At 50.1% G+C, this 27832-nt stretch overlaps 1 protein-coding gene across 1 annotated transcript in view; it reads left to right on the top strand.

The window, feature by feature from the left end:
* Window positions 1-26347, top strand: part of SPSB1 (splA/ryanodine receptor domain and SOCS box containing 1) — a 42054-nt gene extending 15707 nt beyond the window's left edge. Inside the window, exons 2-3 of the mRNA XM_053281098.1 lie at window positions 17401-18267; window positions 23940-26347. Coding sequence (XP_053137073.1) covers window positions 17574-18267; window positions 23940-24067 — 822 coding nt within the window. The 5' untranslated portion in view covers window positions 17401-17573 and the 3' untranslated portion in view covers window positions 24068-26347. The remainder of the gene's footprint in view (window positions 1-17400; window positions 18268-23939) is intronic.
* The last annotated feature ends 1485 nt before the right edge of the window (window positions 26348-27832 follow it).

Consider the following 27832-nt stretch of genomic DNA (forward strand, 5'->3'; position numbering starts at 1 on the left):
TCCCTGCCAAGTCAGTGGGGGACCTGGAGTGCATGCCAGCCCTAAATAAATGCTCTTTCCTCACCCTAAGTCGCTGTCCTCCTCAGGTTGCAATCCTAGTCATGCTTACTTGGGCGTAAGCTTCACTCGGTAGACCATGGGACATATTTCTGAGTAAACATGCATAGGACGGCGCTGTAAGGCAGTTTCTAGCTCCTGTGGTACTGCAGGATAGCCATACCTGGGGGCCAGTGAAGTCCATGAGGGCCAAATCTGGCCCCCGGGGCCTTATGTTGTGCAGGCCTGATGTAGAGAGACCTTGAGGGCTTGTCTGGACTACTTCAGTGGGAAAACCTTGGAGCCTCCATGAGTCTGCTGTCAAGTACAGGAGCTAAGCTGCAGCCCACGCTAAGGTCTCTCTTCCCCTCCCTGCTATTGCCTGGGTGTCTTCTTTTGGCTGCTGCCTGCCAGGCCCAGAGCCTGGTCCCTCCACCCCTGCATTTCCTAATAACACCTGTGCCTGGCTGCCACAATACCTGTCTCAGGGACCTCCCTGTGGCAGGGGTGTGTGAGGGAAGAGTGTCTAATTGGCAGCAGTCAAAAATTGGCCGGATCGAAACATGCTGCGCGCCTCCTGAGTAGAAGGTGTCAGCCTACAAGATGACATAAGCCCTGGGTTGGGCTGCCTCGGGGTGTGTGTGTGTGTGTGTGTGTCCAAGCCGGGGTGGGTTCTCAGTTACTTTGTTCTTGGAGAGTTTCTGTGGCACCTCAGGGAGCATTCTGGGATCTATGGTGACTTCTTTTAAGAAGGCCGAGAGGTACCCTCTGACAGGTTTGCATGTCCCCTCAAGCGGCAAGGCTGCTCCTGGTCCTTAGTGACCCAGCTTAGAGTAGCCCCTCCTCTGGAGGCTTGCCCTGGGTGACAGAGCCTCCTTGGTGGTGGTGCTGCCATGGATTTATTACAGAACTGGCTCCCCCATCCACCTGCTGAACCCTATTGCCCTGCTCCAGTGCCTTTAAAATGTTTCTGCAAACACCAGTATTCAGATTTTTCTTTATGGGTTGGGATCAGGGTTCCCTGGGAACCTGGGATCCCCAGATGCTAGAAATGTAGGAAGCTGCCTTCTACAGAGTCGGACCCTTGGTCCATCTAGCTCAACAGAGTCTACACCAGGCCTGTGGGTCAGGTCCGGCCCACGGGGAGCTTCTTGATGGCCGGCAGGTAGGAATATTCTGTAGCAACGGCAGAGCCATGAAGACCTCTAGGATGGCAGCCTCAAAGCAACAGTGATCTAGGAGAGGACTTGGCATTTGTTTGGAGCTGGCGTGCACTCCAGGTGCCCCACTGACTGAGCAGGGACAGGGACTCTCTCTCCCTCCCTGGAAATGCTGCCAGGGATTGAACCTGGGATCTTCTGCATGCAGATGTCCTTTCTCTAAGCTAGGGGCCAGCAACCCTATGGCGCATGTGCCAGAAATGGCACATGCAATGATTTTGAGCTTGTGTCTGTGATGCCTGTTGGCTAGCACACACTCCTGAATGCAGGCGTTCTGAAAAAACAAACATGCACGTGCGTGAGAGAGCCAGCCAGCCCAGCCGCAGAGACCTCTGCTGCTGATCCTAGATGTCCGCTGCCTGCTACAGGAAGCAGCAGCATGCCAGCCAGAGGCAGGCAGTAGGCATCCTCTTGGCCGCTCTTCCTCACGTTCTGGCTCTTTCTCCCCTCCAGCCACCAACTGGTCTGTTGCTCAGATTGAAGTGACAAAGCGCACAATTTTGCCGAAGGACAGAGAGGGGCCGGCCGGCCAGTGAGGCTTAATGTAGTCTGGAGAACAGCACTAGGAAGAAGAGAGGCAGTGACCAGTGCAGGGCTATCAGCCTGGTGGTAACTGGGGGCGGGGGGGGGGCTCGTAGCATGACCGATGGGGCCGCTTCATGGCCTGGCTGAGTCAGAGGCCAGGGCTGGTGAGGCAGGGATGGCGGCCTCGCTTGGAGTGGCACCTTTCCTCGAGCCACCTCTAAAGACTCGGCACAGCCCTTCCAAAATGTTGCCGACCCCCTGAACTAAGTCGTGTCCCATCCTCTAAGGCAGGCCTGCTCAACTGCCCCCCCCCCGGCTGTTTTTGGACTACTACAACTCCCACAATCCCAAGCCATACTGGCCAGTAGCCAGGAATTATGGGGCTTGTAGGCAAACATCTGCAGGAGGGCCAAAGGTGAGCAAGCTTGCCCTGAGGGGGAGGATCTTGCAGCACTCACTGGTCGTCTCCCACCCCAATGCAAACCAGGGTAGTCCCTGCTTAAAAAGGGGGTGATTCATGCTTTGCTACTGTTCACAAGCAAGGGGCTGGCTCGCCCTCACGTGTGCTTTGCTTGACTTCTCCTTGGCGGGGCAGTTGTCTCCTGCACTATTCCTACTGCTATAACTCTGTTTCTTCACCCATTTCCCTGCCAATATTGTTCATGCCAAGGACTGTGAAAAGAGGAAGGTGGCTCCACAAAAACAGCATGCAAGATCTACAGAAAGAGCTATAAGTGGCTGTGTGACGCTCCAGCTGTGGGTTTCAGAGAGAGCAGAATAGCATTTCCCTTCCCTGCTACTTGCATCTTTGTGTTGAGGCCTAGCTTAGAAGAAGGCTGGCTTCCCTATTGTGTATCCTTACATTGCAAAGCGACAGGGCGTCCTGTGCATGAAAGGGACTTTGCTGTTGCAGTTGACCCATCCTTCTCACATTTACGGCCACGGTAACTGAAATTTGCCAAGGAGCTGGGAAGGAGAGCAAACGACCAGATGGATGTTGCTTACGGCTTATCAGTCAAGGCCAGGATGACAACACCCATCGGAAACATCCTGGATCAGCGGTGGGGGTGCTGATAAAGATGAGGATTGTCACGTAGAACACCACGGAACTGGAGGGCGAGAATGGGGCAATGACTTCTAAGACCAGGATCTGGAAGGCTGGCACCAAGGATGGCCTGTTTACACCCCTGACAGTTGTGGGAGCTGACCACTCCTTCACCATCAAAGGCCATGAAGAGTGTGAGACCAGAGGGCCGAATCAGTAAGGTGCGGTACCCTAAGTAAGACCCTCAAGAGGTCACTGATGGGTGAAGCCCCATTGGGCTCAGGCTGGGTAGAACCTTCCTGGTTGGGAGCACTACCTAGCGCGCCTCAAGACCAGGGAGCTATAGTCCAATTGGCCTTATTGGCAGGGGTCTCCCCTATCCCAGTTGGCCAGGCAGAACCACCTCTATTGGTGAAGTCCCTTCTGGCTGAGCAGAACAGTCCCAGTTGGGAGCAGTACCCAGCGAGCCTTGGGGAAGGGGTTGTAGTCCAGTAGATTGAGTGCAGCACCCCATGCGCCTTGGGACGGAGGACCCTGACCCAATACATTGTAAAGACCCCAACCCAATAGTTGGCAACACAGTCGGCGCTTTGGCTCACAGCCAGGCGTATGATCATGCATAAGGGTTGTGCTGCTTGAGTGCTGGTGGAAGTCGCAGGTGTTGTGTGAACTTGACTTCACTCGTGTCCCAAGGCGAAAGGAGACCATAACCAGTTCTCACAAGCCATGCCACAAGAACTGGCATACTGTGAGATACAGATGAATAACTGAGGGCTCCTGGCAGGCTGAAGAATCTCAGCAAAGAAATGTTTGCCTGCTGAGTCCGAGTGATCCCTGTTCAGACGGTGTCCTCTTCAGCTTGTGGGGTTTGGGTCATTCTGCATCGCAACCTTTCAGATACTAGTTGAGGCAAAGATGCAGAAGTGCTGCCTGGCTTGGGAAGAGCCTGCCTCCTTTGCTCCCTGCAGGAGTCCCTACTTTGGGTTTGCCTTGCACATCAAAATGCTGGCTGGCTCTTCCAGAGGGTGGCTGATGCCTGTCTCTGCTGTGGACGTCCTTTGCCTTCCTGCTTGCATGCAGAAAACGCCTCACCTCTGCTGTCAGTTTGGGAGATGCTGGTCGACGCACAGGGTTATGTAACATCCTGGGGCGATCTCTTCTGACCTCTCCTTTTTAAGAACAGCCCGTTCCGAGGCGAAGGAAGAATGCCAGAGTCTTCCCTTCCCTTCCTGGCTGGTTCTACAGGCCGCCTTTGCCAGCTGCAGCTTTTCTAAAGACTCCAGGCCACCGAAGAGAGCGTTTGCTTCTCTGTCTCCATGTAGAGAGGCAACCCTGACAGAGGCAGAGGACAAGGCGGGGAGTTTTGTGCGTGGCCTCTGGGGATGGGGAGAGGTACCAGCAGCACGAGGAATGGGCCTCCACCTTGGCCTGTGTTTGTGGGGCTTGGAAGATGATTTCGCCACTTCTGCTTCCTGTCTTTGGCTGGACTGCAGGAGGGTTTTTTTCCACCGCTCTTTGTTTTCAAAGTTTTGCTTTCTTTTTTCTCCCTCCAGCTAAGATTTGAACAGAAAGCTGGAAATTGCTGCCAGCTTTCTGTCACCCGGGCTTTTTATCTCCCACTCTTCTCCTTCCCAGAAAGGTGTTGCATTTCATTCTTTGTGTTTGGTTGCAGGGCTAAAAATGAACAGGCCTCTTCTGCCGATGGGGGAGATGTGATTTTAAAAATTGCCATCTTCCAGTAATTACACTTTTGCAGCAGATCTGGCACCTTTCCTCTTTGTTGGAGATAAAGCACCACCCATGCAACCTCAGGGCTTTCACAAACCATATTCTGGCTTCCATATTTGATCCCTCCCCCCCCTCCCCGCCCACCCAAGAGTACTTTGCAACATGTTGCCTGTGTGTGTGTGAGAGAGAAGGGCAGGTACAAATACCTTCCAGTTGCATGGATTGACATTCATGTGATGCACAAGTTATGGGGCTTGCTTAAGAGTGCTTTGATTACCCAGTTGTGGTGTGTCGTCAGGGTCCCTTTAGCAATGCCAAAACTGACTTTGGCACACAGTAGGAGACTTGTCCTCCCTCACCAGGGACAAGAATGCTGCAAAATAAAATGTAAGTGGCTTCTATGGAGGTTGTTCCATTGGGTGAGCCTCCATATGCAGTTGGGTAGCCTAACTTTCACTATTGACCACATGTTGTGACTTGCAGGCATCCCTTAACAGGAACACACACATGGACAGAAGCTCAGAAGTAACTAGAAAACTGTCACAAGAAAATCACACAGTTAGTACAAGGGGCAGCTGGGGTGGCCGGTACCATCCAGTAGGAGAAATGCCCCTTGTGAGTTTTGACAAGGTCTATACCCCTAGACATGCTTTCCGTGTGTTGTCATGCTTTTATTTTCCTGACCATTGGGCCTGCAGCAGGCAAACTTGCAATGGTGTCTTTAAAGCTTTTTAAAACTTCCTTAAAGTGGCGATTCTCTTTATTGAGCAGGGGGAAAGCAACCGGCCCTCTCCATCCCCAGCACAGCATCCCTCCAGTGGCTGTTGGTGGGGTCTATCTTAGGTCTCTCTCTTTAGATTGTGAGCCCTTTGGGGACAGGGAGCCATTTTATTTCTATCTATGTGAACTGCTTTGGGGACATTTTTTGAGAAGTGGTATATAAATACTCGTCGTATTCGTAAAGCTTTTAAAAACACAAAAACTACTATAGAAGTTCATCTATATTGGAAGAATGAAAATGAAAATTGAAAGGCATGGTATCCAAAGATCATTGTTTGCCTAACGCTGACCCTTTCCTCTGTACAAAAATGACTGCAGTTTTACCCTAATTTGGGCGTAGGGATAAAGGGGAGATAACACAGAGAAAGCTAAAAGTGAAACAATGCTATCGCCTCTTCTCCTTTTCTCAAGGCATAGATGTTACCAAAAATCATGATGAGCATTTGTCCTCTGAGATGGTACCAGTGGTCGGGTGCCTGGCTGATGGATTAAGTGTCAGAAGTGCCCAGGAGTCCTGACCAGTATAGTCTGTTAATGGCTCTTACTCTTAAACCTGGTGGGCATGGGTTCTAGTCTCCAGTACTTGCCCACCTGAGGGCTGGAAACTGGCCCTGGTAGAAGGTTGAGATAAGTGACGTGGTGATTCTCAGAATGGTACAGGTAACAGTGAAGCCGGTGCTGTATCAGAAGATTTCCTCTTTGTATGGTTGTGCAATTCATCTTGGAAAGCCAGTAACTTCCACGACGGGGAGGAGCGATCTAAAAGGATTTGCCTCTGCCATGGAGGACAGGATTTAATTTCCCAGAAATCGAATCTGGCAAAAATGTGGCTATAGAGCAACTTGAAAGGCTTTCTTCTTACAAGAGGGGCTTTCCTTTGACACTAATGTGTCTAGCCTTGACTAATTGCAGAAGAGATTGGTCTCCCAAAGTGGAGTGCAAGCTCATGCATGGAGTCTGCTGTTCGGAGACGCATTGCTTCATCTCGTTAAAATCCCCTTAGCTCTCTCAATCCTTGTTCCAACAAAACAATTGCAGTGCAAGGCTAAAAGTCGAATTCTTCCCCCTTTCCCCAATCCATTGTCTTCTACTGCTTTCAAACTTCTGGCTTTTCACGAGGGTTTCCAACGTTGGGTCCCTGGGTGTTGTGGGATTGCAATTCCCACTACAGCTCTGGCTATGGTGACTGGGGATGATGGGAGTTGTAGTCCCATAACACCTGAGGACCACCCAGGGTTGGGAACCCCTGGGAAACCACTGCAGAGATTCTGAGCTCAGGTAGGCACTCGTGTGTGGGTTACTGGCCCGGCTTATGACTGCAGTGCATCTTTGGACACCCCCAGCACTCATCAGCTGCAGATTACACGGAAGCATTAGTAGTGGGAGCAAGCTGTCTTTCTGGGAAACACCCCATCTTCACTCAGGCTGGTCACTGGAGACTTTGTCCTTTGTACACAGCTGGGAGACATTTGCATATTTTTTGTAAAAAGGCCCCAAACAACCCTTTGCTCAGTGGCAGAGCATCTGCTTTGCGTGCAGAAGGCCTCTGGTTCAATCCCTGGAAGCATCTTTGAGCAGGGCCGGGAAAAACCCTTCTTTGTCTGGGACCTCAGAATGCTGTTGCTGCCAGTCTGGGTAAACAGTACTGAGCTGGATGGACTGACAGGCTGACTCAGCAGAAAGCAACTCTGTATCTTCCTGGAAATGTTGAGCTCCTGTCTGGATTCCAAGGAGCGAAGCCTTTGGCTTCCTCCCCTGGTTAGTTCATCCGTCTTGTCCAGAGCACAGATGACAAGCCTATCCTGAGCTGAAATAGCTGCTGGGTTCCTAGTTAGCTCTTTTGTTCTGTGGGGGTGCTGCCTGACCCCAGGCGTGTGGTGGCTGGGTTTCAAGGTCTGCAGGACACATTTGTGCTGTGGGTCTTGTTCATTTGTCCTAGGGTGACTTGGGCTGTAGCTGTGTGTGCATTCTGTCTACAGTTTAAAAAAAGAAAGAAAAAAGGCAGAACTGCCAGAATTCTGGCAAGTTCCTGGTGAGAGGCAACATTAACTCATTCCTCCCGGTGCCCAAGTGCTGGAAATGACTGATCAAGACAGTTCACTGTTCTGTTGTCATTGGAAAGCGACAACTGACCTGCATCACTATGCAGGAAACCTCGCAGCCAGGCCTAACCACCAAAACCAACTTGGTGGAGCTGTTTCCGCTCGTGGGGTGGGGTGGGGTGAAAGCTCCTCTCTCTGCTCGACTTTTTCATTGTCTGGAGGACTTGAAACCAGAGCAAGGAGACAAGAGCTCTTCAAAGCAGAGGTGAACTTCCGGCTCTCTTTCTCCAAAAACTCTGCAAACTGGCTAGAGCCACCTTAACCGTACACCAGGACTTGGCTTGCTGCTTCTGGGCTTGTTTTGAACGTGGCTGAAAAGGGATTCCCTCTCCTGAGGTAAGGAGCTGGTGGGCACTATGGGAACATAGGAAGCTGCCATATACTGAATCAGACCCTTGGTCGATCTAGCTCAGTATTGTCTTCACAGACTGGCAGCGGCTTCTCCAAGGTTGCAGGCAGGAATCTCTCTCAGCCCTATCTTGGAGATGCTGCCAGGGAGGGGACTTGGAACCTAGATGCTCTTCCCAGAGCGGCTCCATCCCCCTGAGAGTAATATCTTGCAGTGCTCACACATCAGGTCCCCCATTCACATGCAACCAGGGCGGACCCTGCTTAGCTAAAGGGGCAAGTCATGCTTGCTCCCACCAGACCAGCTCTCTGCTCTCCTGTATTAACCCCGCGTGGAATTCTAGGTTTTGACACACCAGGCCTTGACTGCTTTGCTTCAGAGAACCAGTATGTAAACGCATGAAGCTTCTGGTCCATCTAGCTCACTACTGCCTCCACTGCCTGGTGGCAGCCCTCCAGGGTTTCATATGGGCATTTCCCAGCCCTACCTGGAGATGATACTTGGGATTCCACCTGCTGTCTTCTGTATGCCAAGTAGGCGTCCTCCATGAAGCTACAACCCTTTCACAATACAACAGTGATCAGATCTGGCTGTGCTGGAAAGCTTTGCAGACCCCTCTGTAAAGCATAGAGGCAAAAAGGACCCACTCCAGTCACAAGTTTCTTCCTTGTTCTTGTTTGAACAGAACAAACGTCTGTTGCTTTGAAAAGCTGTGCCTGTCTCTGCTTCAGGCTGTAGGCAGAGCTGGGGTGTCTAGCGTGCTTCAGCAGCAGTGCAGAAGGTTACGTTAGCCACAGACTTCGTTTCCTGAGAGACCCTGCTTTCGTTTATTATAAAGGCAAGGCTGGCTGATGCTGCAGAGCCAGAGGTCTCAAACTGACTTTCTGCGATGGGGGCGTGTGGCTTAATGCTTGCCCTTCCCATGTCTAGCAAAGCCTGAAAAATTACACGGTGCTCAGTTGCAGAATTCTGCCAAACTGTAAACTGGTACGTTGTGCAATTCCTATATCTTTTTCATCTGAACTTTAATGTAGAGATTTTTCACTGGAGGAAGGCAGACAACAGAGATCAAAACGCAGCTGCTGCAGAGAACCCCTGTGCCTCCAACCTCCCTGGGGTGTGTGTGTAGATTTGCCGCCTCCCCAATCAGACGTTTGCCCATGCAAGTGGTTTACTTCTAGTGCTTTGCATGGCCAGGAGAGATCTTGCATAAAGCTGTCTAACAGTTGGGGGTCTGAGAAGTGCAAGCGATCCCTGGCTTCGGATTCTGCAAGCTCTCATGCTGGGATGATGAATGGAGACCTTGATCTTAAGCCGCTTGAGAACGTGCTCTGTGTAAATCTGCAAAGGCCAGCCACATTCAGGATCCGGGTAGGACGGGTCTCTTGCCACAGGTCAACTTCACAGGTGGCTTTGACCACTGCTTTTTTTCTCCCCGGGGGCTCTTAGAAAAGGGGAAATGGTTCTCAAACAGTCTTAAGTGGGCAGAAAGAATGGGGAACTAGGTGATCTGCAATAGGTCGGCAAGGGTTTCAAATTCCTTGTGGCTTAACAGACCCCCCCCCCAAACTAGATTACTGAAAGCAAGCAAGGTAGCTTGGGGGAAAACCATGAGCCAACATATGCCTCTGAGCCTTGGTATTCCCCACCTGTAAAATCCACAGAGTGCCAACTCATGCGGGGGTGGGGTGGGGGGAGGAGATCGCTAACTGGCCCAGCCCCCTAAGCCACCACTTTCATTTTGAGCAACCTGCAAGACTGAACCCAATGACCTAATGCTGAATTGGCTACGTGCTGCAAGGATTGGTACAGCAGCTTAATAAAAGAACAAAGTGTCTCTTCCAAGAGGTGATCCTCTTAAGATATGGCAAGGAGCAGTCAATTAGCAGGCTGGATGTCAACAGGACAAGTGCGTACAAAACCTCTCTTTTTGATGCCTGGTCATGGACTGAAATAAAGTTGCTGCCGCTACTACTACAAAACGGGGTTGTCTTCGAGCTAGGCAGCTTTTTGCTGCTTTAAAATGATGTGGGTGGGGGCTCTGGATCAGGGCAGTGGATAGGCAGGGGATGTCACCAGTATCTCATTTTTAAAATCTGTGTGCAGAGTGAGTTTCGTTCTGGGCAGCAGGATCAAGGCAGTGTGCGCACACCTGCATTCAGAGTGGGGCCTTCCTGATCCAGGCTGAGCGGGATCTAAAATTAACTGAGCGGACATCAAAAAACGTGAGAGCACACACGCGCCTTAGAGGGAACCCTGGATGTCACCCTTTCCGGTCCTGACTAATGGTTGCTGTCTTGCCAATCATGTTGGTTTAAGTGAGGCTTGCGGCACGTTGTTGCCTTTGCTAAGCAGGGTTCACCTTGGTTTGCATTTGGATGGGTGAGTACATGTGAGTGCTGCTTGCTGTAAGGTACTCCACTTAAGACAGGTGTAGGCAAACTTGCATTTAATTATGACTTATTGCAGTCGGGGGTGGTGAGATTTGCAGTTCAGCAACAGCTAGAGAGTCAAGGTTGCCTACACCCTGCCCTAAGGGGATGGGGCCATAGCCCAGTAGTAGAGTCCCAGGTTCAATCCCTGGCAGCCTCTCCAGGGAGGAATGGGGAAGACCCTTCCTGGAAACCTTGGAGAAGATGCTGCCAGTCAGTGTCGGCAACACTGAGCTAATGGACCAAGGGTCTGACTCGGCATAAGGCAGCTTCCTTGGTTCATCTGCCAGGGGACCCTCATGCGTTACAGAGGATTCTAGGACATGTTTAAGGGTATGCACTCATACCAAGAGGTGCAGCTGTCTTCTACAGTACTGAGCGAGATGGACCTCAGGTCTGACTCGATGTAAGACAGCTTCCTGTTCTGGGCCCACCGTGTCTGCTGTCTTGAAACAAAAAGGCAAAGATAACAGTGCTCTTGGTATTGCATGCTTTGTGAAATACTGGATCAAGGAGAGAGAGAAGAGAATTGTCACACTGAATCAACTATTCTGATGTTCCTGTATGTAGATCTGAGCTTTATTTACCAACATTAAAAAAAAAAAAAGTAACTTATGAATCTGGTACTGGTTGGCCCTTTGTAGAATTTCTCATGCAGCCTGCCGGTGTGTTTGATTGGTTTGGTTGTAACCCTGACTGACGTGTGTGTGTGTGTGTGTGTGTGTGTGTGTGTGTGTGTGTGGCGTTGCTGCTGTGGTTTCCAGGAAATGCTTGCATCTTGTGCTTCCTGCCAGTCGTCTGATACTGGCTGTGCTAACAGCCCTTGACAGCCGAACCCGGCAGTTGACAGGCCTGTAGCTCGAAATGTTTGTGGCGTGGGGGAGGGGGGAACTCAGAGGTGATGAGTCTGGGAAAGAAAAGGCAAGTTCTGAATCGAGCAGCAAGCCAAGCATCTGCTTGCTTGCAAGGGCTTTGCACTTGACGCAGATACCCAGATGATGTTGACTGCCGCTGCCATCATCCCTGAATGGTGGCTGAAGGGATGGGGATGGTGGGAGTTATAGTCCAACATCTGGAAGCCCAGGGTTGGGGAGCGCTGGACTAGAATGTCGGCAGATAGAAGGCGACGTGCTGACGATTGACCCATTGAGTTGAATGCTCCCCGCGCATGTTGCCTGCCCCAGCCTTCAGGGACAGAACATCTGCCTTGCATACAGAAGGTCCCACAGCATCTCCAGGGGGGGAATGGGGAAGACGCCCGCCTGAGACCTTGGAGGGGTGTTGCCAGTCAGTGTAGACAATACTAATACTGATGGTCTGATTCTGTATAAGGCAGCTCCCTATGTTCCTATGAAAGCCGCAGTTGGCAATGACTTTCTGCTTTGCCTTGAAATCTGTTGGAATTCAGCTGAATTGTAGACTGAAAATGCCAGTAAGTAAGGGTGCAGCTGTAATGATACAGGGTGCCCTTTACCCTGGGCCCCTGAGTTGGGGGTGGGGGTGGGTACTGCCAGCTGGGAGACAGTTTGCTCTTTACTCTGCACTGTTGTTGCATGAGGTGATGGCCATAGGCACGTTAAAAGTTTCCAAACAAGGGGAACTTGTACACGTATGTGTCAAAGTGTCTCTGCATTTATGGGGAGTGTGTGATCTCATTGGGATTGGAGCAAGAGAATGTCTTGTATTCCACCGTATCCTTGCAGTTCTGCAGCAAAGACATGGGCGGGGGGAGAAGAAGGTGGAGCGCCCAGGGCCCGTCTGTGCTGCTTCTCCCAGGGCCCAGTCCAACCTGCTGCTGCTAAGGTCTGGTGTGGTGCCGCTTTCTCGTCTTCCTCTTGATGGTTGTGAACCAGAGTCCCAGCGGCTGAGTCCCTCTCAGTGGAGGCTTTGCCACCTTGTGGTAGAACAGAGAATATGCATTGAATCCATCCCCGGTGTCTTGCATGTGGCCCTGCTTCCCATAGGAGCAGGGAAGTTGACACTGGCTGTAGGGTTGTGCACAGGATGGAGACCAGCCTTTCTCCTGACTAGCTGATTGGGATGGTGGACAGCAGGTGTTGGCCCTGGTCAATGGGTTGTGCAGATTGTCGCTTGTTGCCACTGAGAACCAAGCCAGGTATTCCAGTGTTCTGACCCAGTTTAAGGCAACTGGGTAGGGAATAGAGAGTGGACAGAGAAATCTTTCTCCCTCTCATAACACTAGAACCCAGGGTTATTCCATGAAAATGAAGGCCGGGAAACTTAGGACCAATGAAAAGAAGTACTTTCCCCACACTTTTTCATCACATAAGTAATCTATGGAATTCTCTGCCACAGGATGTGGGGATGGCCACTGACTTGGATGGTTTTAAGAGGGACTTGGACAAATTCATGGAGGACAAGTCTATCAGTGGCTACTAGTCCGAGGGCTATAGACCACCTCCAGCCTTGGAGGCAAGATGCCTCTAATCCCAGTTGCAGAGAAGCAACAGCAGGAGAGAGAGCATGCCCTCACCTCTTTTGCCTCTGGGCTTCCCGGAGGCATCTGGTGGGCCACTGTGGGAGACAGGATGCTGGAATAGATAGGCTTCCTTGGGCCTGACCCAGCAGGGCTGTTCTTATGCCGTAAACTTAGTTGTGTGGCCAGAATAGGTACTGGGTTGGTCATGCTGGCTGCACAGAAGTGAGAGTGATGGAACACAGGAAGTTGTTTGTCATGCAAGTGGAGAAGAGTGTAATATTTTGGCATGCAGTTGTGTGCGTCCAGATTCTATTTTATTTTGCTTAAATTTATGTACTAACTTATAGCTGAGACTGGCTTATTGTGTGATATGATAGAAATAAAACTTATATCTTCCAAGAGGCATTGGGAATCTGGGTCCAGAAGTCTATGGATCTGGACAATATCATTACAATACTCGGTCATCCACCCCACGACCCCTGCAGAGGGTGTGAGTAGCCACGAGCCCAACCTGAGGAGATAACCCTCTCTCCATGACAAGGGAATTATTTCAGGTTTTCTCCTACTCACAGATCACCAGCCTCTATCCCACAACGTAACACCACGTTGAATGTATGACTAGTTAATCATTGGGTCTCTCTATCATCTGAGACCCAAGGCTAACATGGCAGCCATGAAACCCTGAGCTTCTCCCATCAAGGCATGAAGGTTGACAACTTTTAAGGCCAATAACTTTGGGGTCCCCAGCACCATGTCGGACACCAGACATGGCTTCCACCAGCTTGGTCAGGGATACAGTTGGGCAACTGTGTGGACAGTACGCCAATAGAATCCTGGTCCTACAAACACTCAAAATAAGGCAGTTTGTGGGTGGGAGACCTGACTAAGGAAATGGAATCCATGTGGTCTAGCTACCCTCCCTGCTTTTTGAATGGAGGTTGTCACTGCACCTGGAAACCTGAAGGTCAGAGCTGGAAGAAATTGTCTCCCCTCCTCTTGGCAGGAAGCTGGCAAAGGACATTGTGGCAGGGGATGATGGGATTTGTAGTCCAGCATCATCTGGGGACCCTACATTGAGAGCCCCTTGAGTACCTAATCAGTGTTCTCTCTAATTTTTTTCATCTGTGTGCGGAATGAGTTTTGTTCTGGGCGGCAGTATCAAGGCTGTGTGTGCGCACATGTATTCAGAGTAGAGCCTTCCTGATTCAACCTGAGTGGGTTCAAGCATTAACTGAGCGGACATCAAACGTGTGAGCGCACACCTTAGAGGGAACTGTGTACCTAATACTTACTCTACTAAGCTACTGGACACTCGACAAGAAGAAACTAAAAATCTTCTCTCTTTTTTTCTCTGTTTGTCCAGTTCGGCATTTACTCTAACAGGGTTTCCCAACCAGGGTTCATCCAGATGTTGAACTACAACTCCCATCATTCCCAGCCACAAATTGTGGCTGGAGGAGATGGCAGTTGTGGTTTAGCAACATCTAGGGGGACCCCGGGTTGGAAGCCCCTGCTCTAGAGCAAGCAACCAAGTGTTGACCCTCCTTGTATGAAAGAACGGGTGGTCTCCCTCCTGCTCCCTCACCATCATTCTGTACCTTTTTTTTCGGGCAGGATTGTGTGTTTTGTAAGTTTTTGGTGTGTGTGTTTTTTAGTCTGATTCACGCTCACCGTTTTTCCATGCCTAGCAAAATCCTGATCATGAGTAACTGTTGTGACTGCAGCTGGCAGGGGTTCTGGGAGATTGCCTCACTCCAGGAAATGTTTAAAGCCTTTTTTTCTTAGAAAGCTAGTTCCCACCCTTCTGGGGGTTTCTGTCATGCACCCCTCCCCAAAAGCCTCAGTCTGGCCTCCTCTGCCATACAGAAGGTTGCTTGTTTGGCAGACGGAATGCAGAGCGAATGGTTTCCCTCTTTCTTCTTCTTCTTGGTGGCACGTTGTGCAACTTGCAAGGAAGGACGAGGTCTTCAGGGATCCTAGGACTGTATTCCAGTGTAACTTCTTGCTCTGCTCCCGGCCATTCGGAAAAGCCATGGAGACTTGACGCCCACATCTTCTGCCACAGCGGCTTTCCAATCTCCTGGAAGGATCCTGTCTTTGGACGAGGGTGGTTCAAAAGCGAAGCGGTGTGTTGACGTTCTTACTTGGTGGTTCTTCTCCACACACCCCTTGCTTGGCTCGCAGCAAATCTTTTGGAGGCAACTGTGTTGCCGAGTGTGGATGGAATGTGTGGAGCTACCGAAGCCAGGCTGAGCTTGTTTTCCTGCTATTTCTGCCATGGCTACTCGGGACTCTTCCAAGAGTTGCTGCTGGGCTGAAATATAGATTTTTTAAAGTAAATCTCTCCTTTCCCTGCCAGTGTTCGTCAAGGAAGGCAGTGTCCAGGAGTCGGGCTAGCTGTTCCGTCCAGGCTCGTAATCCCAAGGCCCCTTATTTCAGTGCTACAATTGAGATTAGAACTAACACGTTCATACCGTGAGCAGGGAGAACAGTAGCTTTCCGAAAAAGTAATTTAAAGCTTGAGGAGAGAAGCATGGCTTGGTGTTTGGGGAGCTTTATGTATTATAGGGGACAGGGAGAGTTCTGCATTGTGCGATGTCTTGTCTGGTTTTGCTGGCTTCCTTGAGCTGCACTGCCTTCACAGTGGACTGCGAAATCTCTCTGCCCTTGGAGGTCAGCCAGAATTGGAGCCTGAGCATTTCCCCCATTGAAACCTGTACTATTGAAGCACTGACTGTATTGACTCCCTGACTAGGGCCTTGGTTTGCACTATCCACGGTTCCCCAAGAATTGTTTGCAGGGGTTCCCCTAAGCAATCAAGAGTGCCTCTGAGTATGTGCAGAGTGGTTTTCTCTAAATAGCTAAAAATGGCCCCAGGACTATGGCAAAGAGGCAAAGTGCAGGCACTTCCAGCATGGCTGAGAAATTGATCCTGGGGCAGAGGGAGCTAGGCTGGTAGGAACCGTCTCTGCTTGCTAGAACATGCTGGTGGGCATTCCCTGCTTCTTCCAGTGTTTAACAGAAGAGGATGCTAGATAAATAGTTGAGAGCAGTGTCAGGCTTGGCTTCCCTCAGGGGTCCCTTCCAACTCTAAAATTCTGTTCTGGGCTTCATAGTTGCTGAGAGGCTTTGTAGTGTCTTGGCTTGCGTTCTGGCATGTGTGTTTAGAAATTTGCAGACTGGGAGTGCTTATTTTATTTTATTTTTAAGCAAGGTGGCTGGGGAAAATGAATGAGTAGGATTTGAAGCACGCAGAATTTCTTTGTTTTTCACCAAGTAGAATAATTGTGTCAGGGGGAGAGGGGGCTGGCAGGAGGGTTGCAAAGATAAGCCACTGGGATAGAGGGTGCGTGCGTCATGTAATCGAAACGGAGGAGTGATACTGTTCTCGCGAGCCCGGGGGACCTCTTGTCACGGTAAGGCAGACAGCCAGGGAAGACTGGCTCAGCAGCCAAGCGAAGAGCCATCCCGAGGGCAGTAGGAAGCAAGGCTGTGTTGCTACCCCGCCCTGCAAAAGCTATAGTGTCCTCCAACCCAGAGAGAAGAGGATGCTCAGCAGGGAGCTCCCACCCAGCAGGCTGGCTTGCATAGGAAACTGCCATAGACTGAGTCAGACCCTTGGTCCGTCTAGCTCAGTATTGCCTACACAGACTAGCAGCAGCTCTCCGGGATTTTAGGCAGTTGTGTCTCCTAGCCCTAACTGGAGGTGCTGCCAGGGATTGAACCTGGGACCTTCTGCATGAAAAGCAGGTGCTCTGCCAAGGGAGGAGAGCTGGTCTTGTGGCAGCAAGCATGACTTGTCCCTTTAGCTAAGCAGGGTCTGCCCTGGTTGCATATGGATGGGAGACTAGAAGTGTGAGCACTCTAAGATATTCCCCTCCCTGGATGGAGCCGCTCTGGGAAGGGCATCTAGGTTCCACGTTCCCTCCCTGGCAGCATCTCCAGGAGAGGACTGAGAGAGGTTCCTGCCTGCAACCTGGGAGAAGCCGCTGCCAGTCTGTGTAGACAATCCTGAGCTCGATGGACCAAGGGTCTGACTCAGTATATGGCAGCTGCCAACGTTCCATTGAACTATGGGCTCTCCTAGTGAAGCTGCCTTCTGTTGAGCCAGGCCTTTGTTCAGACAGCTCAGCCCCCATGGTGTACCAAGCACTGTATAGAGGGTGGGGAAGAAGCATGTCCTGTGACACCCTGCCAGATGGTGGCTAGCTCATGATCACTTCCCCCTTCTACCCGGATTGTGGTCGTGAGAACCAGCCTTATGCAGTTCAGCCTGGTGGCAAGAAATATCTGGGCTGGGGAGGTCTTGAAAATGCAGCACCTTGGGCTCGGGGTGCCATCACCGGGCGCTCCAAGTGGGGTAAGAGCAAGCACCAACTTCAGCAAAGCACGTGAGTCATGAGGGCAGGTTGGGTCCTGGCCTTTTGCCTACACTCTTCCAAGGTGTACGCCTGGGAAAACCTGGTTCCTGGGCTGGCTCCTTCCTGCCCACCCCGGCTTGGGCCCCTGGACAGTCAGTGTCCGTGTTCTAGAACACAGAACTTGAGAACACACCGAGTCTTCCAAGTGGGTGATGCAGGAGTGTTCTCTTCTGTTACTGATTGTACTGGAATGGGGCAAGCGTCTCGACCATGCCCACCCTGGGCAAGGCAAATGGGTTCTGTGGATCTCCATCGCACAGCCTCGTGTCCTCCTTGTTAACGTTTAACTCCCCCCCCCCTTGTGTTTCTTTCCATCCATTAGGCAGTACTGACGGTGAGAGCATCTCAACAAAGTCTCCTAGCAACTTCCCTGCCCTCCAAACTGCCCCCCCCCTTCCGCCAGGGCTTAGATGACAGCTGGGGACAGACGGAGCACAAGGTCAATTGATGAGCCCGCCCTGGCAGTCTATAAATAGGTGACGGACGACGGTAAGGATGGGGCAGAAAGTCACTGGTGGGATAAAGACGGTGGATATGAGGGACCCGGCGTACAGGCCTCTCAAGCATGAGCTCCAGGGATTGGATTACTGCAAGCCTGCCCGCCTGGACCTGCTTCTGGACATGCCTGCGGTCTCCTATGAGGTTCAGCTGGTGCACTCGTGGAACAATGACGACCGGTCGCTCAACGTCTTCGTGAAGGAGGACGACAAGCTCATATTTCACCGGCATCCGGTGGCCCAGAGTACGGACGCGATCCGAGGCAAAGTGGGGTACACACGGGGTCTCCACGTCTGGCAGATAACATGGGCAATGAGGCAGCGGGGCACACATGCGGTGGTAGGTGTGGCCACAGCGGATGCCCCTTTGCATTCAGTGGGGTACACGACTCTCATTGGGAACAACCACGAGTCGTGGGGCTGGGACCTCGGGCGGAACCGGCTCTACCACGATGGGAAAAATCAGCCAAGTAAAACCTACCCTGCTTTTCTTGAGCCGGACGAGACGTTCATTGTACCGGACTCGTTCCTGGTGGTCCTGGATATGGATGACGGGACATTAAGCTTCATCGTAGATGGACAGTACATGGGGGTCGCGTTCCGGGGACTCAAAGGGAAAAAGCTGTACCCTGTGGTGAGCGCCGTATGGGGGCACTGTGAAATTAGGATGCGCTACTTGAACGGGCTTGACCGTGAGTATCCTCTTTATTCCTGGGTTGGGTGTCCTGGGTTCACATGTTTGCAAGGAAGGCCAAATGGTTGATGGCCATGGTAGCTCTGGAAATCGAGCAAGCAAGATGGCTGCTTGACCAAATCTAGGCTCTCTCAAGTGGCATTTGCTGGCTGTTTACCAGCATGTCATTCTTAACACCTCAAATAGTTTCAACTCGTGCAAAGTTGGCAGTTCTCCAAGAAATGTCAACTTTCAATTTGGAAAGGGAAATAAAATGGCCAACATCCTGTAAACCTTTTGCGAGGACCAAACTTTGACTGTCACTCCTCCTGGCAGCTTATACCTGCAACTTTCAGGTGATAGCGATTGATTTTTCCCTTCTCAAAAAAAGCCTCCCAAACTGCTCCCTCAATTTTTGTGGCCTGCAAATGGAGCATTCCAACTGGGGTGGCGGTGTTAGGGGGGACACAGTTTGGGGCCAGCCCTGCTTTCAAATTGAACTATGCCAGAGGGGCAGAGTTTGTGCTCTGAGAAATGATTCTGAGTACTGGGAGTCTCATAGAGGACACTGCTCACAGAGCCTCTGCACAATTTGCCAGTTTCTAAGACGGTAAACCTGGAGCTGTAATTGACTAATATCTCTTCACTGGGTGTGATTGGAATGATCCAATTGTACCCCAGTTGAATTGCCTGTCTTCAGAGGAGCCAGCCAGTTGCATCTCTGTATGGGTCTCCTCTTTATTCCAGTGGACATTGTTGGAGCTGAGCCGTGAAGGGGTTTCCGTGAGGGCGAGCGATTCTCAGAAGCTTAACATCACCAAGACTTTTGGCTACTGATCTGCACCCAGCAGAGCAAATTCCTCTTAGCAGTCAGGGGTTTTTGCACTGAGTCACGGCACTAAGGGTGACTCAGCAAAGTCTGGTCTAGCCTCCTCCAGTGCTTGTGGCCCATCTGTCTTTAGAGCTTTCTTTTTTCTTGGTGTGTGGCACGGTCCCGTCTGTTCCCGGTTTGTCCCAGCTGTAAACACTTATTGAACATATTAGCTTTTATTGCCCCCTTGCAGATTTACAAATGGATTTTGGCAGAAGTGCTGAAAGAACCTGAATATTGGGGCGGGGGGGAGAAAGGGATGCTGTTCTTTGGGGTTGAGCACCTTGTGCTAATCACTAGAAGTGAAGGGGTTCAGTGAAGCAAGTTCTTCTGAACCGATGAAGCTGCCTCCTGCTGAGTTGGCCCTTGGTCCATCTAGCCCAGCATCATCTGCCCTGACTGGCAGCAGCTCTCCAGGTTCTTGGGTAAGATTCTCTCCTATCATCTGCTGTCTGACACTTTAGCTAGAGATGCCAGGGATTGAACCTGTGACCTTACACATGCAAAGCAGGGGCTGTGCTGAATTAAACATTAGAGGCACACTGCACAGCTGCAGACAAGTAGCAAAGGAGGCAGGTTTCAAAACTGCCAGAGGGAAAACTGTTAGGATGGAGCCAGGGTAAATGGGATCCATGGAGAAGGTTCAACTCTGCAATATTCAGGGAGGCATTGCTTCAAATTCTGTGTTAGAATTTACTTCTGAATCTTTGCACCTCTCCCTCAATTGGGCGTGAAGCTGGAGCAGAGTGTCAAGCAGGAAATGCTAGCATTGCATTTCTAGGAAGCTGCCTTCTACTGAGTCAAACCCTTGGTCCATCTAGCTCAGCATGGTCGACACTGACAGGCAGCAGCTCTCCAAGATTTTGGGCAGGAGTCCCTCCCAGCTGACCTGGAGTCAACCTGGGACCCTTTGCATGCAAACAGCTGCTGCCCTATTCCTTAGGTGCTCAAACTTGGGTCCCCAGGTGTGCTGAGGGATGTAGAACAACATCTGGGCCTCAAGTCTGAGCACCCCTGCCCTAAGTGGAATACCCTGCAGCAGATAGGGCTCATGTGTAGTCGCCCGCACAAATGCAAACCACCATGGACCCTGCTCAGCAAAGGGGAGAATTCAAGCCGGCTACCACGAGACCAGCCCTCCTCCTCCTTCTGAATGCCATTGAGATGCATCCGTATTGGTGAATTCACCAAGTTGGCATATGTTTACCTGTCTCTTTAACGGAGTTCCTGTCCTGACCCCTGCTGAACACCACTTTGCGAAGTCACACCAGCCATTGCCCACAACTGCCTATCTACAGCCTTGGGGGTCTAGGATCCTGCCTGCCTTGAAATTAAAATTGAGATTGTTGGGATATTGCATTCTGCACCTTCCAGAACACAACGTTGTTATCTTGGATGTAATCCTTTTGTTTTTCTTCTCTAGAACAGGCAGCTGCTTGGCAAACAGGTATTGCTGGTTGGGTTCCCTTAGCTGTAGGGTGTGTGGCCTTTGGAGTAACCTCTCGAGGTCTCGCATACATCTTCTTTGCAGGGCAAGGGCACGGTTCAGATGCGTTTGGCTGTCTTTGATGGGCTTTGGGCTCACGGGCACCTTCTTCCCCTGGTTGGAGCAAACCAGGCATGACATTCCAGACTGGCAGATGATGGAACCACGATTCCAGTTTGGAGGCGAAATACTGGCTCATTCTCACAGTGATTCATTGGGTAGGAGCAGCTCCTGTTTTCCGATAGTCCATGAGTAAAAAGCAAGGTAGGAGTGGGAAGAAGTGAAGGTCTATTAAGCAGCAGCTGGGTCAGAGGGCTTTTTGGCCTACCTTGTTAAAGAGCTGGGGGCAACTGCTGGGTAGGATGGAGCCCTCCAGCCCAGCTGCTGCTTAGTAGACCATCATTTCCTCTACCTCCTACCTTGCTTTTTACGCACAGACAATTGAAGCATGAGTGCATACAGCTTCCCAACTTCTCCAAGCCTTCTCCTACCCAACTAATGATCATGAGAACAGCCCTACAGAATGATACTGGTTTGTGCTACCAGCCCGGCTGCCTAAATTCTCCAGCGTGATTATTGAAGGGGGTTGCTTGGTAGCAGTGTTCCCTCTAACAGGGATTCCCAGATGTTCTTGACTATAACTCCTGGAATCCCCAGCTGCAGTGCCTTTTGCTTGGGGATACTGGGAGTTGTAGTCAACAACATCTGGGAATCCCTGTTGCGAGGGAACACTGCTTGGTAGTGCCAGAATGGTGTTCTCTGCATGCACTAAACCATTTCTTCAGCCTGGAAATAGAGAATAGATTTAGCTTGTGGATTTTGGGGAGGGTACCTCAGTGGTAGACTATCTGCTTTGCATGTCCAAGGTTCAGTCCCTGGCAGCATCTCCAGGTAAGGCTGGAAAAGCATCTTGGAGAGCTGCTGCCAGTCAGTGACTTAAACTGTTCAGTGGTCTGACTTTGCGTAAAACAACTTCGTATCTTCAGCCTCATGAGCCTTGCTGAATTCCTCCAACCCTTCAGGAATTGGAGTTGAATACTAAACGCGGAGCTGGTGTCAGACTCCCTGGTGGATAGGAAATCATCTTGGATTGTACCAGTGATTTCATGTTCAAAAGCCTGGAGTGGTTCGTTCGTTCGTTCTTTTTCCAAGCTGGCCAGCAGTAACTTCTGATCGAGGCTCATGACTTGAACTACCTCAGTGGAAAAATCTGGAGGAAAACTGCAGCTGGAAACGGGTCACCGCAGTGAAGTTTGCCCAGAGAAGAGGAGTGCTTAATTACCCGTATCCGTGACGTAGGCTCAGCATGAAGTTGCAGGTGTCCTTGCCTGTGGTGTCCGCAAGCAGGCTCTTTCAGGAAATCTTAGTCAACAGGATGCAGTCTCCTTAGATCTCTGCCATGAAACACGCTACCTTGCTTGAGACCAGCCAATACTTGCAGCTGGACAGGATTCCTGCCCAATTTTTGTTCCCCTTGGCCTTGAGCCCACATGTTGAATTTTAAGGCAATTTGGTAGACTAGGGCACTGGTTGAATGGAATGGGTTGAGGATTCTGGAATGGGGGCTTCTTCGGAAAACTTTCCACTTGTCCTGAACTGGGATCTGATTTGGCATGTTTGACTTGCACATAGTAAACGAAACTAAAACTGCTCTATTTTAATGTTTACATAACATATAAATCTCTCGAAAGTTGCTTTCCAACTAGTCTAAAGTAGCTGAAAAATGTTTGACCCCTTATACCACATCTTGAGGGTGTTTTCTCCTAATGAAACCAATTCAAAACTTTTATCAGACACTTCTCTCTCTTAATTAAAAAAAAATTGAATAGTTCTGTGTTAAGAATAACATCTCAATAGCTGAACTTCCTTTACATTGTTCAAATGCTGAAGGTCCAAGTACTGAAAAGATGCCTTTTTAGCACTCCCAAAGAGTTCTTCAATGTGATGCATTCTTCCTTGGGATGCTCACCTAAAAACAGTTTTTCAGTTTTGAAATGGCCTGATTTATCCAGTATTGTGTTGATTTGCATCTTAATTTTATGAAGGAATGCTTTTTTTTCTTTTGCAATTCAACACTTTTTTTCCTGCAAAAATATAACCGGGGAGGAACTTCCAGAAAATTTTGCCCATTGGAGAAAATGCTCTTCAGAAAATGTTCTGTCCAGCATCATGGCTTGAACTTGAGTTATCAAGTAGGCCAGTTGGAGAAGAAATATAGAGCAAATGAAGAAGCAGCTAGGGCTCTGTGTCTGTGTTCCTAGATCACAGAATTTGGCTTTCCAATTGGTATAATTCAGCTTTGGATGACCCAAGTGCATGATTAATAATTGCTTTGAGAGTACACACACTGTTGAAACGGCTTAGCATTTAGTATCAAGGCTATTGGGCTGCATAGAACTGATCTTTCAGTCTGTGGTCCTGAAAGCAAAATGCTAAATTTCTAGGCTGGTGCTTGAACTGGTGCAATCTTAGGTTGCTTTCAGCAAAAATACCTTGGCATACCTGGAGGTTGGGTTAATTAGACTGCAACGTGCCTCCATGCTCGAGAAAGCGGACTACACAGGATTTTATACACATGCGCACACACACCGCTCTCTTAAGAATCAGAATTCTGCATCCAAGTTAACAAAATACTTGTTCCAAAGAAAGCTGGACTCTGATCTATCTATGCATAGTGAATTTGTGCACTCAATGGCATAACTCTTAATCATGAGAAGGAGCAAAGAGGAAAAGCACTGATTGGGTAGAGAGACAGTCTTGCAGTAGCAAACGTGAATTGTCCCCTTTGCTAGGCAGGGATTGCTTTGGTTTGCATTTGGATGGGTGACTACACGTGAGCACTATCTGCTGTAAGAGATTGCCCTTAGGGGATGGGGCTGTAGCTTAGTGGTAGAGCATCTTGCTTGCACACAGAAGGTCCCAGGTTCACTCCCTGGCAGCATCTCCAGGTAGGGCTGGGAGAGACCCCAGCCTGCAACCTTGGAGAGCTGCTGCCTGTCGGTGCAGGCAATACTGAGCTAGATGGGGCAAAGTTCTGACTCGGTAGAAGGCAGGTTCCAATGTTACTATATCCCCTGCTTCAAACTACTGGAAAAATCCTCATTCTGTAATAAGCAACATGGTGGTTCTGATCCAGGCTGGCTTCCATGACAACCCTGTTAGTACATTAACACTGTTGCCATCTTCGGGTGGGTCATCTTGGCACATGTGGCCAGAGGCTGCCTTGCCAGTGCATAGCGCAACTGGGCTTTGAACTTGGACCTCAACCCACCTGCCCAGGTATTAACGTCTTCCTTCCTGTTGCTAATGAGCTGCCTCTTTTCTCCTTCTGTAGCGGAACCCTTGCCTCTGATGGACCTTTGCCGGCGCTCCGTGCGCCTCGCTCTGGGCAAGGATCGGCTGAACGAGATCCACGCACTGCCACTGCCTGAATCACTAAAGAGCTACCTTCTCTACCAATGACACCCGTTTGGGGTTGGGAGGACAGATTTGTGCAACAAGCCGAGTGAGGCCGCTGGTTTAGCGGTGGCATCTCTGGACAGCGATTCTGTTAGTTCTATAATACATACATGACACCCACCCTCTTAATTTGACACTTCTTCAGTAGGTCCCAGTTCAAAATCTATTCCCTCTTATGATGCCAAATGCAAGCCACATGAAGAGCGCCCTTTTAGTGGAATCACACTGCAAGAATCTGGACTGGAGGAGAGATCCCAGCCATATGCAATCAAGACAACTGACACAAACCAATAGAACCTCTTGGTGCCACCTCCTGTGCCCAGTTCTTGACTAACAGCCATGTGGAACGCTTTCCGTGGTCGCTTCTGCTCTTCTATACTGGCCAGGGGTGGCCACCCCACTAAATCTGAGAAAGAGCATTGGAAAAGGAACAGTCAACATGGTGGAGGATGATACCAGGTGCTAATGGTGGTGAGTGGTGCTGAACACCAACCTGAGGATTACAAAAATCAAAACTTGCCCCACAATGCTTCCGTGGGAGAACAGCAACGCCAAAAACTGAGTTCCATGTGGACGCGTGTTTGGGACTACAGTACTGAGATAAGCAGCCGCTGCTGATGTCAAAGTCGTGTCTTGCCCTCCGTTCGAATGCTGTTATGTCCTTGGCCTTATTTTTGTGTGTTGTCCCCATGGGCCCTGTGCACTTATGGTGGGGCACAAGGCATAGGCACTCCCATCAGTCCACTTTCTGGGAATTGACTTGAACCTTTAACTTGGCACTGGGGATGTTTCTGGAGCTGCTCTAGTCCACTCCTGCATGGGACATGGTTGTGGCTGATCTTGAATCTGCTCTTCCAGGCTGAGTGTCTTAACGTGACCTAACTCTTCCTATTAGTTCATGCTCCGGTCAGAATCTTAGCTGGGAAAACACTCTGGCCATAAAATGGCTTTGAAACGGGTGTGCCTGCTGGGTTTTCTCTTTCCTAAATGGCTCCATGATCCTTCAGAGTTACAGTTTGGGTCGCCATTCTGTGTCTGGACCCAGGCCTCCCCGCTTGCTCTACTGCAATATAGCAGTAATGAGACTTGATTCGCCTTTTTGAGGTCCCAGTCATATGGTAGGCAAGGGGCTTTGCCAATGAACCAGTTAGATGCTAGTTCCTGCCTGCCTGATTGGGGCAGACAAAAGGATCTGGCCCTTCTCCTTTGCCATGTAATGTCTTGCTTTTCTGACTTGGGTCTATGAATGCTGCAGATGCAGGCAGCCTGGTGCACCAAACTGCGTTGAACTTGGATTCGAGAGAGGCTTTCTTACCATCCAGTCTGATGCTAAGCAGAGCTGGAATGCAGGTTAGCAGTCAGGTACAGAATCCTTCGCTTGTGAATGGTGCTCCATCCCTTGAGCTTGCAAAGCACCTGAAGAAACTGGGGTGGTGTCGAAGCACGCACACACATCGGCATCTGGTACAGGGGGTGTAAGGAGTGTGAATGAACACTAAAACCTGGAGGGCTTGATTGGGGTTCTTGCTGCAGGTCAAGGCAATGGAAGGGTGAGTGTAGAAAAACGAGCTCCCCTCTAGTGAAGCCATTGGAGGGGCACTGTGAGCGAGCTTCTAGGTTGCCTTATGGAGGGCCTTATTTTGCACAGGGTTTCTTCTTCATGGGGGAGGGAAACACGTTTGTCTCTTTTTCCACCGGGTTTGCGTAGGGTATGTCTGTTCCTTTTCGTTTGGCATAGGTACAGATGAGCATATTTGTTAGAAAAGGTTAATATATATATATATTGTGTTTGTATGCAAAAGGACTGTGTGGGGTGTGTGTGTGTGTGTGTTTTAAAAAGCTGCTGTAGGGCGTTATGTTTTTTTTAAATGAAGAAAATAGCCTATTTTTTAAAAAGCACACGTTTGACGCCAAGATCAGAGCTGGGAGGAGTGTTTGACCTGCCTCCTTTCTCTTCTTTTCTTTTTTTAAAGTAAAACCTGTTACAGGGTGAGACACTTAAAATTGCACAGTGAATTTTAATATGTACAGAGCCTAGCATTTTGTAAAATTGCCTTCAGCCCTATCTGTGTCTTCCACTGTCACTAGCATTTGGCCACCCACATCTCCGCTGTTACTCGACAACTCTCTCTTCTCCTTTCCTGTTTTATCTCCGGTTGAAGCCCCCATCCACCCACCCTTGGTGTATCTGGCTTGTACAGTTTTTAAATCCCCTCACTCTCTTTTTCCTATTGGCTGTAGATAATCGGTAACCAAATAAAGTTTATTGAATATTGAAAGCCAGTAATGGTTGTCATTCTGTGTTATAAGAATGGAAGTATGGTATGAGCCTTGATATCTGCAACAGGGCAGAAAAGGGCAAGATGCTAACAGAATTCACTTCCTGAGTGTGTACATTTAAAAAAAAAAAAATCTAAGGCTGAAGAAAGGTGGGGCAACTTTAAAGGAAGTACAGACATGCTTGGGAATATGGAGGGTGGTGGTTCAATATACCTGAAAGCAGGTACAACCAACCTTGGGTGCCCAGATAACTCCTGGATTACAGCTCCCATCAATGGCCTCTGGCCATAATGGTTTGGGGAGGATAGGTGTGGACCAGGGCTGTGCAACTCTGGCCCTCCAGCTGTTGGACTACAACTTGTAGAGCATGCTGGGCTGTATAGTGTTTGGCCTCATCCAGCAAAACACATGCTTCTATTGATCCCGTTCCCATGATCAAAAGCTAGGTGGGAGGAGTGTCCAGCCAGGGTTCCCAGCTGTGCATGATCCTGAGAACCAGTCATGTGGTTCATCAAGGTAAGATGATGGGAAAGTGATCTGGACGCTGGCTGCGATCTAGGTAAGAACGTAAGAACAGCCCTGCTGGATCAGGCCCAAGGCCCATCTTGTCCAGCATCCTGTTTCACACAGTGGCCCACCAGATGTCACTGGTAGGGGGATGCAGGGCATGGTTTCCATCCTTCTAAGATAAAATGCTGGGTAAATGATGATGATTGGCCATGGTGTCCCACCCTGATAGTGACTGGCACATAATCACTCTTCCGTCGTCCTCTGTCAACACTTGCCAGCACAGAGCTGGTTCTTGGGAGCACATGTGGCTTGGGATTCCTGGCTGGACACCACCTCTTCCTCCTCCTCCTCCTATCCAGCTTTTGATTGTGGGAACAGGCCCATAAAGTGGCCCTGTGAACATGCTCTCAATGCAGATGAATGAACTGGGAAGAGAAGCGCTCTTGCCTTGTAAACTTAACACCCAGTGGAGCCGCTGCCGCTGGGGATTCCAGTAAACTCCAACGGGACCACCTCACTCTTAGAACCGCACGGAAGAGAGTTGCCCTGATGTGGCTTCCTGTGCTGCAGAACAGCAGTGACAGAAGCTGCACTGGGCAGAAAACTTCCCTTCTGTGCAAATGGAGTCTTAAAAGTCTGTTCTGGACCCGGTGATGTGCTAATAAAATACCGATTTAATGAAGAAAGTCTTGTGGGGGCTTTATAGGCCAGCTTCCCAGGTGGTATCAATCAGACTCTGTTCCTGTAACTCGGGCAGGTAACTTGGCGGCCAGGAGGCTCCTCCGCCTCGTACCATATGTGGACAAAATCAGCCTTCCCTACCCACGGCATACGCCCCCCCTCCCCACAGTTCCTGATGGAATGTGGGTTGCGCTAGGCCATAAACCGTGAGGACGGAGGAGGAGGAAGGGGGAATACTTTTGTCCGTGCTCGCTTCCAGACACCCAAACAGGCGCTTGGGCCAGCTGTATCAAGCAG

This window comes from Hemicordylus capensis, chromosome 16 (assembly GCF_027244095.1).
Source record: "Hemicordylus capensis ecotype Gifberg chromosome 16, rHemCap1.1.pri, whole genome shotgun sequence".
Lineage (NCBI taxonomy): Eukaryota > Metazoa > Chordata > Lepidosauria > Squamata > Cordylidae > Hemicordylus > Hemicordylus capensis.